This window comes from Eurosta solidaginis, chromosome 2 (assembly GCF_040869045.1).
Source record: "Eurosta solidaginis isolate ZX-2024a chromosome 2, ASM4086904v1, whole genome shotgun sequence".
NCBI lineage: Eukaryota > Metazoa > Arthropoda > Insecta > Diptera > Tephritidae > Eurosta > Eurosta solidaginis.
The window spans coordinates 230,793,869-230,805,274 of NC_090320.1; the positions used below are offsets into that span (position 1 = coordinate 230,793,869).

Consider the following 11,406-nt stretch of genomic DNA (forward strand, 5'->3'; position numbering starts at 1 on the left):
GTCAACAAATTTTAATGTAATGCACAGTTTTTATTGGATTTCTGCAGTACGTAATTGGCGTGCAGGAAGTGTTATTTATAAGAGCTTTACCATGATTTGGAAAATCGTGTTTGTGTTATGCTTTTTAACATTGGAAGTGCTAGCGGGAGGTGTGTTGAATATTGTGAAAAAGTTTAGTGATTTCTAATCCTTCAGTGTTTCATTGATATAGCAATTATAAGAAATAATAGGATAGGAATATTTTCAACGTGGTCATATGAAAGATGCTCCCGAAATGCTCGTGATATTACCTTAATTGCGCAAGTTTTGGGAACGTACGCGGCCAATATCTCCCAAAGAAACTTTAACGTCGGTAACACTGAACAAAACTCTCGGGAAGTGTCTCTAGCGGCACAAGAAGGTACACTGAATCACCACATCCGTACCAGTTGGATGGCTACCGAGCATCCTTTGAAGTATTTGCCGCCTTTGGGTTCCTGATCACAGAGGAAAAAGTTGATAGCCTTGCAATGTGAAACCAACGCCTCTAACACTCATGTATATTTGTCAAACCCAATTGGAACTGCAAGTTTCCTTGGACTTTCGTAAGAGGATATCGATGTGATTTGCTTGTCACTTTCCTTATCCTCCATAAATCCTAAGGAATCTATACCAATTTGTGATTTCGATTATGCACTATTTTTGATGTGCCCGCGGACTAGGAATGGATGCAACTTACGGTTTGTATTTCCCTCATCTCCAAGACAGTAGCCATTCAAATTCGACTCACTCATCACCAATCCACCTTTTACCGATTGAGCACATCATTTGGACATATTCTGTATAAAAAATCCACCGGTTATCCGACGGTTTTTGAGCATCGTTGCAACTTTCACCGAATTACTTATCACTAGTACAACAATAGCAGTTTTAGCTTCTCCAACCCAATTGTCAACCCGTCGCCAATCGTGCTTATTTAGTAGGTGAGGCTCTGACGACTCTTAGTTCCTCAGCATTATTAGATGCCACTTGTTTCAATGTACCAATTCTCATGTTTTATCCATCACATTTCTTCTATAGCGGCAATGTAAGCTTTTGTCTTTCACGAGGAGATCAACTAACCCATAAACCGTTTATGTCGGCGTTGCTTTTCTAGATTGCCACCATCGTGCTTTAGTTACCACCAAATGGGTGTTCAGTGGCTACCCAATGGATACTTAGGTGCAAGTGTTTGGAAGTATTGAGGTGCTTGATTCGCTTCCAAAATTGATAAGAGTTCCCTAGTTGCATGGACTTCAGTTTCACATCGACTGAGTCTTATGTTATAATCTCATTTAGCTTATACAAAAAACTAAATACTTGGCGCGATTTACTATAGTGTTAACTACTTTGTATTCTTTACTTTAATTTTTAAAGTAATTTTTAATTGAGTTTTCGTGTTAACTTAAAATTAATATATTTGGTGGTTAACCAAATATTTAAATATTTATTTTTTAGAAATATTTTATTTACTTTTGAGTTTAAATATTTTCCAACTAATTAGAACTTTCTTTTTTTGATTTATTCAAAAATTTTAAGTTAACTTCAAAAAAAGAAAATTCTAATTAGTTGGAAAATATTTAAACTCAAAAGTAAATAAAATATTTAAATATTTGGTTAACCACCAAATTTACCTCCAAAGAGATTTAGGCCGACCTCCCATTCTATTCCTTTTAAATGTTCCCTATAAATTGGCGGGACGGGACCTGTATGTTTTATTCCAATCCCAAGCGGCATATACCAGGCAGATGATCTTTCACTGAGAAGATTATTATGGCAGAAATACTCTCGGAAAGTTTACCGAGGAACGACACAGCTTAGAATAACTTTTTTCTAAAAGAAAAAATTTTTCTAAATTTTCGATGTTGCTTTGCCCAGGAGTTGGGCCCAGAACTTTTGGTGTGGTAGGCGGAGCACGCTACCACAACACCAGGGAGGCTGCCATTTAGATTATACGACTGACATACCGTTATTTTGCTGAGGACGATTGTTCGACCGTGATCAAATGTGATGAATCGACCCCTCAGGGAAGGATAGTCTTCTTGCCATTATGGCTGTAGTCGAAAAAATTTAGAGATCTTCCCGTTTCAACAATGTGTAAGGAAATTTGATAGAGAAGATCGGCCCAAGCCTCGCCAGAGTTAGTTTGCTCATCGAAATACTAATTGTTTTCTTTGTTTGCTTTTCAGCTTGTATTGTGCCACAGCCGCTGAAAGGACTTAAAGTGGATATGGTGCGTGTGGATGACGAAGCTCTACCCTCTGATGTAGTCTTACCACGCCCACGTCTCGATAGACGTATTGTAGGCGGTTACAAAGTCAACATTACAGATGTACCACATCAAATATCATTGCAGACAAGTGGTGGGCATATTTGCGGAGGATCAATTATAGGGGTAAGAAAAACATTTGATCTTGCAATTAAATTGAGCTTTTCTTGATTTAAATTTTATGCCAAAATCATATTGAAAGGCTAATAACAATGAAAATTAAAATAAATTTTGCTGAGGTCTGGCTTTTAGAGCACGGTGTAAGGTTGAGGGTCCAGCTTGTTGTTGGCTTAGATTAAGACTGATCGTCGACCTAAAAAGGAAGGTCTAACCTATAAACTTAGAAAGGAATTTTTCTTTTAAAATCGGAATTCGAATTGGTGTAGAACCAAATCAGAGCAAAAAATAACTCGAGGCCACCTCATTCAATGCAGTGATCTAATAAGTGACAGTCTGCCTGGGAAGTTTAGCCACATTTTGGTTCACGGAGTCGAAGAACTATCATCGAGTACCCTTAATATAGATGCGGTACGATTGTCTGTCATATTTACATACATACACTGCAAGAAATTGTGCTAGTAAAATCAACAAATCGGTTCTGTTGTTCTTGACTTAACGGAGATTGGGTGAAATTGGTCGAATTATGGTTAATTCGACCGAGTTCTTTGTCAAGCGAACAAATAAGTTTAGTCATTTCAACAGACGAGAAATTTTCGCTCTTAAGTTAACAAAATTTGGTAAAATTAACAGATTCCTAATCAATCTAACTGATTTTTCTGTTAACACAATTGATCTTACATTTCAACTAGAGTTGGGTCGTTTCGTTCTGAACTTGTTCAATGGACCGGGTCTCTCAACTGAACAAGTGAACTAGATCTTCGATTTCGGTTCTTTTTGTTCTTTTAGTTCATTTGCTCGTTTTATCTAATGTTATTCTTTCTCTCTTCTCGTTCGAGAACATTGTAAATTCACACCATGGTTCAACTATATACAGGTTGGCTCATCTGTAAAGCAACAAAATATGTCTGTTCAAATTGTCAAAATCAGTGTATTGGTGTTGGTGCGAATGGTATGGAATGGAAACATAAAACTCAGCAGTTTTTGTATGTGTAAATAAAATGTTGCCAATGTGTTGGTTTCATTTTGAGTTTGCCATCTCCTTTTGACAATCCCTTCGACCATGCAATGACATAAATAAAATCAGCTGATGAGATGAGCCAACCTGTACATAATTGAACCATGATTCACACATACATACGCAGATATTCTGAGCACTAATGTCGATGATGCCACTTACACTAAAGATATGTGTGGTCATCTTTGTGTGTGGCACTGCTACAACAATATATGTATGGACTATTTATGAAAAACATGCTTTATAAGAAACTAATTATTACATTTATTAAACTTGAAAAGATCATATTTACAATTTGTGTCTATACTCTTTCAATTTCCTGGATCTTCCGAAATTTGTAACTTTTTTTTGAAGTTAATTATACATATATATTAACTTATTTATTCATTACTCATTTAAATGTACCTACACAAAGCATTGCTGCATACACACCACCATCTATACTTGTTGGCTTTTTTCGCGGGTGCGAGCAGGAGTGATCAGATTTGCTTGAAAAAAAAAAGAACAGATGAACAAAAAGAACAACTTGTTCGTTCATCAGAAAAAGAACTAAAGATTCGAATATCTGAAATGAACGAAAAAGCACAACTCTAATTTCAACGGCGATCAACTGTCAATACATGAGCAAATTCCAAAGAGAATTTTACGCTCACTGCGCTCCCTACTTTGTACTTATGACGATGGTGCCACTTGTTCAAACAAAAAAAAAACACCAAAATAAAACCATCAAATCGAAAAAACACACAAAATGGGAAAACAACAAAAAACTAGTTTTTCAGTTATCAATACAAAACGAAAAAACCCTTTTTTGAATTTACTGTGCAAAAAATTATGAGATACCGGGACACATATTTATGGGGTACAAATTTGCAACTTCTCGTCCAAGCGAAATGCAAAATTGCGCCCTCTTGTTGCAAAAGTTTTGCTTGAACGAACAGGATTTTTCCAAAGTTAGCAACATTTTGTTCAAGTTTTTATGAATTTTCACTCACGCGAACGAATCTAATAAGATAATAAAAAAAACATCCTTTTTTAATGTTGATGTTTCCGACAAAATAAAAGTTTGAGTTGTTTTGGAATCGTTTCATCTTAAAGTGTTACGAAAATTAAACTTGCCGAATTACATGTAAAGTTACTCCAGTGGTGAATTACCTTCCTGCGATGTGATTCTTTACTTTTCTATAACTTACAAGTTCTCTTTTTCATGTTACGTCAAACATTTATACTACATGTTTTGTTCGAAACAATCAAGTGTGGCAACTTCATGCGAGAGAAGAAATTGAGAATGAGCTGAGCTGCAACTGAAAGAATTGAGAATCAGTTTTGTGACTACTCTTTTCAGTTCTATATTCATATGTATATATATGTAGCAAGCATGCGTATTTATGTATTCACATATTTACGTATTTATATGGCGGCCGCCGTGGTGTGATGGTAGCATGCTCCGCCTACCACACCGAAAACCCTGGGTTCACACCCCGGTAAAAGCAACCTCAAAATTTTAGAAGCAAAAAAAATTTAGAAGCTTTTTCAATTAGAAGAAACATTTTCTAAGCGGAGGCGCCTCTTGGCAGTGTTCGGCAAGCACTCCGAGCGTATTTCTGCCATGAAATGTTCTCAGTGAAAACTCATATGCCTTGCAGATGCCGTTCGGAGTCGGCATAAAGCAAGTAGGTCGCGTTCCGCCAATTTGTAAGAAAAATTGAAAAGGAGCACGACGCAAATAGGAAGAGAAGTTCGGCCTAAAATATCTTCGGAGGTTATCGCGCCTTACATTTATTTATTTATATGGCAACATAGGCACCTTCATACAAAGCTGTCGCAACAACTTTTGTTTGTTCATTTGACTACTAAAGCTGGAGACATTGGTGCTTTATCGGTAACCGTATCGGTAACCTTTTAACAGCTGATTCGACCAACCTTATGAGAATCAATGCAATCGATTACTGGTGCCGCTAAGGTCGTAACCGTATCGTAGCCAACCAATTGGGTTTTGGTTTACCGTCGTAACGATAAACAGCTGATTACGGATACAGCGATACGACATACGGCACCAATGACACCGGCTTAAAGCTGGAGACATTGGTGCTTTATCGGTAACCGTATCGGTAACCTTATAACAGCTGATTCGACCAACCTTATGAGAATCAATGCAATCGATTATTGGTGCCGCTAAGGTCGTAACCGTATCGTAGCCAACCAATTTGGATTTGGTTTACCGTCGTAACGATAAACAGCTGATTACGTTAGGGATACGGATACAGCGATACGACATACGGCACCAATGACTCCGGCTTAAAAAGGTCAATTACGAATGAACGATTTGTGCGCAGTTGATTCAACATCTTGTTGCGATGGATACAAATTGACAGAAATTTCGTTTGAATTGACCCGTATTTCGGTTGATTTTACCAGTCTTTTTCTTTCAGTGTATGTATATAGAAGAGCTTAACAAAAGCAGCCTTGCTAGACAGCTGCCAGTCATTTGAGGCATCAATTGACAGATATGGCTGATGGAAATTTACATCAGGGCGTAAAGCACAGTTTCTATCAGGTTGTTAGAGGCGACATTACAAACCTGATGTAAACATTCTGTATACGTGTATGCATACACATACATACCATGGTTTTCCATACGAATAAAATAAAAATTTATGCGTATTATTGATGTCAAAAATTCAGTTAATGTGTTGGAGTTTCCGTCAGCTCTGTCTAGCAGGGAGACCACCCTCGACAACTATTGAACTCAGGATATCTGAAAAATGTTGAATTTCCAGCACTGAGAGTGCTGGATACCGTTTTTAAATGATCGATACATTTAAATTTGCGCATAGATTAGATCAGAGTAGCGTGTTGTAAAACTGCCGAATTTCTTGCACTGCCAAGTAAAGTCTCGGTTTGCCAGCCAATTCACCCTGGCGAAATTCTGGTCCCACTGTACACAGCTGCGGAAGTTCTCGAATCAAACCTAAAAAGATTATCGCAATGCTCCAGGTAACCCTATTGACCAGCCTAGGTATATGACTAGCTACGATACGGGGGTCGCCCCACTGAAACCTGTCTACCACAGATTAAGCGCTCCAGCATTTTTTTAAAAGGAAGTACGGATTAGTCTGAAGACCTCGGGAGAGACATGAGTGCTCACGACTGTCTTTGGTAACTTTGACTATATTGCATGATCTCGGGATGCAAGCTAAATTGGGGAAAGTTTTACAAAAATATTACTAATAATGATATTTTGGCGCGTTATACCTTCAAGAAGATTAAGGCCAAGCTGTGCTGATAATATATTTATTCCTACAACTTGGCCGACCTTTATGTTTTATACCGAATCCGAAGGGCATCTGCTAAGGCAGATGAATTTATTTTCATAACAGAGATACACTCGAAGGGCTTGCCAAACCCCTGCTGGGGGGGGGGGGGGCTTTGGTCTTAAAGCAATTGTTTGTAAGGCATTGTTATTAATTGTCCCTTTACTTGAGTTAGGGTCCGTTGATTATTTGGGTCAATACACTACCACTACATTACGGCCATCTTCTTCACTATATTTGCTAGATTGTGGTTCTAAAACAACTTTCTATCCAAAATGGCTCAACTTCAGTGAAACCTTTACATCGTGCCGACAATTCTAGGTGGTGAAAGACTTTTACTGCTCCCAGGATAAGAGCTATTTTAACACCTCTCCGTAAGTAAGTATATAATTGAGCCCACAGAAGCTTAAAATATGGCCTCTAACCGGGCTTGATAAGCTCCGTTACATGTTGAAGTTAAGATGGCTTCATGTATCGCAAATCGTACTGCTGTTTGCAAGAAGAAGGGCGAGGAGCCCTAGTTAACTCGGTCCGTTCTCTGTTTTTTCTCCCTAGATCATCAGCAACACAGTTTCCAGGTATATTACTGTGACCTGGGACACACAACGGCCACTGTACACCAAGAAGCCCGTTAATTTAGCTACTGGAGTGCTTCGATCGCTGTTTGACAGTCGGAATGAATAGCAGTGGACGTGAAATTTTGAGATAGTAACCATCGTACAGCCTCCTATTTGCTTGTTCTGCCGGAAAAGACAGAAATATTTCGGAGATAGTTCCCAGAATGCTGGTATGGCGAAATTTGATGGCGATCCGGGGAAGGGCTGCATTCATTCAAACTTTTATTCGGTGTAAACCGCTGCACTTTGGTCAACCTACTGACCGGTCTGCTTCTTTCGAGTACCGGCCATCAAACCGTAATGCTATAAAATAAGATGGATCTAACGACTGCAGTAACGTGGCTTTACATCCCCACATTTTGCCTAAGGCTACTGGGAATTTGAGTTCCTGAGTACTGTCCAAAATAACTCCGAGCTACCTAACTTCAGTGAAAGTTTGAGATTTCAATCTCCGCAGGATTCGCTTTTAGCACGCTTGAGCGGGACCAGTCCCCTACGAGAATTGATGCGGTATGCTATAGCTCGCCTAAAGTCTGATTATGTTTCTATTGCTGTTACAGCCACATTACCATCGTAAGTGATAATATGGAACCAGTCCTTTCTAGCTTCAACAAGTAAAGGTGTCTAAGTTCGGGTGTAACCGAATATTATATACTCAGCGTGAGATTCAATTGTGCATTTCATTTCAGATAAAATACTTTTCTACATAACACGTGGCACCGTCCCTTTAAAAAAATGTCTCCCCATTTCCTCTTACAATAAAACTTGATAAGTGAAATATCATTGATTCAAAACAATTTTTTGCTAAGCTATAGCTTATTATTCTAGTTTACGATTCTTTTTAACTTGTTTTATATCTAAGTTGCCGCGGTCTTTAACCGATCCCGTAAATTTTTACTAGAAATATTTTCTGCTATAGGGAAAATTTGTGTACCAAATTTTATTACGATCCGTTAATTTTTCTTCGAGTTATGGCTCCCGAAACATAGAAAATTGCTTAGTCATAAAAGGGGCGGTGCCACACCCATTTTCAAAAATTTTAGGTATTCCAATTTAGTGGTATAATTCAATTTAGAAAGTATAATTCTATTGATACAAAGCTCTTTTTCGCTAAGATATAGCTTTTCATTTTCGTCTAGGACCCTTTTAAAAATCTTTTATATTAAAGTGGGTGTGGTCTTTAACCGATCTCGTCCATTTTTTCTAGAAATATTTCCTGCTATAGGGAAAATTTGTGTACCAAATTTTATTACGATCCGTTAATTTTTCTTCGAGTTATGGCTCCCGAAACATAGAAAATTGCTTAGTCACAAAAGTGGCGGTGCCACGCCCATTTTTTAAAAATTTGAAGTTTTTCCTATTTATTGTTATAAATACACTTGAGAAATGAAATACCATTTATATAAAGCTCTTTTTTGCAAAGATATAGCTTGCTTTATTCGTCCGCGACACTCTTAAAAATCTCTTATACAAAAGTGGGCGTGGTCCTAAACCGATTTCGTAAATTTTTCATCAAGGCATTCCTTATAGTAAAGGCAACCTGTCTGCCGAATTTTGTTACCATAGGTTTAACGATTTTTGATTTATGATTAATAATATTTGTAAAATTGATTTTATCAGAAGTGGGCGGTGCCACGCCCATTTAAAAAATGTTTCCAAATTTTTGTTAAGTCCCAATATCAGTCTAGACTTCAAATTTCAACATTCTAGGTGTATTATTTACTAAATAATCAGGGTTTTTGTGTTTTACAAAATGTTATATAAAAAAGTGGGCGTGGTTATCATCAGATTTCGCTCATTTTCAATACCAACCTATTCTGGGTCCAGATAAGCTCGTGTACCAAATTTGGTGAAGCTATCTCATTATTTACTCAAGTTATCATGTTAACGGACAGACGGATGGACGGACAGACATGGCCCAATAAAATTTTTTTTCGATACTTATGATTTTGATATATGAAATTCTATATCTATCTGGATTCCTTTATACCTGTACAAACAACCGTTATCCAATCAAAGTTAATATACTCTGTGTGCAAAGCACTCTGAGTATAAAAATAAGGTGTTCACAGTTAGGTTTCACAATACTGGGTATAATACACCTCCATGGGGCGTGTCCCTAAATCGTTTTATGAAGTAGTCAAAGCCATACGTGATAAGGAAACGACTACTTTGGGATAGATATTACTTTACTTTTGGATAGACATTGTTAAATGCTTCATCTGTACTCAGAAAAATGCCTAGAGTGAAGTGCTTGGAGGCAATACATTTCCTTATCCTCGTGCTGATGGCGTGAGGTGCTGTCGTGTGTAGAACAAAAAAGGGTTTTGAGGAGCAAGTGGGTAAGACTTATCGGCCTGAAGTGGTTTGGATTTGTGTGCAAAGCTCGTCTGCAGAGTAGATATTGAGACAGACTTTTTAAATTTATGAGAACACTAAACAGAGAATTTCACCCTATAAGTTCTTCCCGACCTCTCAACGCACGGACAATTCCATCACGCCTGAAGAAAGGTAAAGCAGAAGCGTACCGGATCCTGTTTCGCTTAAATGAACGTGTATTTGGATTTTCAGTCAGGGCTTCCACTATGAGCGCCAGAATAGCCGAGGCTATTATAAAAAGAAATTAATAAATTTGTAAAAAAAATTTATCTTTCACTCAATTCATCATCTATTTTCAGTCCCGATGGATTCTTACAGCCGCTCACTGTACAGAGTAAGTATCTAACAACATACTTGACTCTAGTTTAGCCCAGCAAAACTTGCAAACAATATTTTAAGTTTCCAACCGTTCTTTCACATTCCACAGTGGCAAAACTCCTGAAATGCTAAAGGTGCGCATTGGCTCCTCAGAAGCGTCTACCGGTGGACAACTAGGGCGCGTCAAAGAAATCATTCAACATGAAAAATTCAACTATTCCAATGTGGACTTTGATTTTTCCCTATTGCATCTCGTTAAGGAAGTACAATTCGCAGAAAATAAGAAAGCTGTTAAGCTACCCGAAATCAAAGATGAATTCATGGATGGCGATATTTGTTACGTGACGGGTTGGGGTAATACACAAAATGCGACTGAATCACGTCAATGGTTGCGTCAAGCTGAGGTGCCACTCTTCAATCATGAACTTTGCTATGAAAAATACAAACAATTTGGTGGCGTTACGGAACGTATGATATGTGCGGGCTATTTGGAAGGTGGTAAGGATGCATGCCAAGGTGACTCAGGTGGACCTTTAATTACCAAAAATGGTGTGCTGGTAGGTGTGGTTTCTTGGGGATATGGTTGTGCCAGACCCGAATACCCTGGTGTGTACTCTCGTGTGCAATATGCGCGTGAATGGATAAAGCAACATAGTGGAGTGTAGCTGAGCTGAGCTGAAAACAAATTTGTTGGACTATTAGTTTGTAAACGTTATTTTGTTACCAACATTTATTTAATTTTTATTTTAGTATACAACTGTGTGTAATATTTGTAAGAATTACGCATGGATTCAAATAAAACTACGCGAATTGTTACGACCAAGATAAATCACTCAAAATCTTATGGGAAGGGGGGAAAGTAGACTGGTTAGTGAAGGAAGATGAAGTGCAACAAAAATTAGTCCGAGTTGGAGAGAGAAAGTAGCGAAAAGTCAATGAGCTCCTTGATGTAAGGACAGGCGCATTCAAAAGCAGCGGAAGAGTGCAGATGGGTACGAAACAAGGATAGTAGGACATCACTCCCACAGTACAAAGCAGTATTAGGGACTGTTCGAACGCAATTCTCTGGCAATAGCTTTGATGCGAGAAACCCTCCGAGCTGCAACCAGTATAAGAAAGAAGAAGTTTCGGGCAGCAATCGGCTGAAGGTGAAAAGGCCTGCTTTTAAGATGTAGAAAGTTTTCTGTTCCTTGAGACAGAACAGAGCGCTGGAATGAAGAGGTGGATAAAAAGGACGGTAAGTCATGTCTCCGGCTCTATCGAAGAGGCCAAGAGGATACTGACAGACCAGCTATTTCTGAGAGGTTGATTGACATTGCGAAGCTTAATAGAAACAAACTGGTAAAAGCTGCGTATTTG

At 38.2% G+C, this 11,406-nt stretch overlaps 1 protein-coding gene across 1 annotated transcript; it reads left to right on the forward strand.

Moving 5' to 3' along the window:
* Positions 1-47: 47 nt before the first annotated feature.
* On the forward strand, positions 48-10,870 carry LOC137242645 (trypsin-1). The gene is made up of 4 exons (XM_067769912.1): positions 48-149; positions 2,208-2,413; positions 10,029-10,063; positions 10,157-10,870. The coding sequence occupies exons 1-4, from the start codon at positions 92-94 to the stop codon at positions 10,710-10,712; spliced, it is 855 nt and encodes a 284-aa protein (XP_067626013.1). The 5' UTR covers positions 48-91; the 3' UTR covers positions 10,713-10,870.
* The last annotated feature ends 536 nt before the right edge of the window (positions 10,871-11,406 follow it).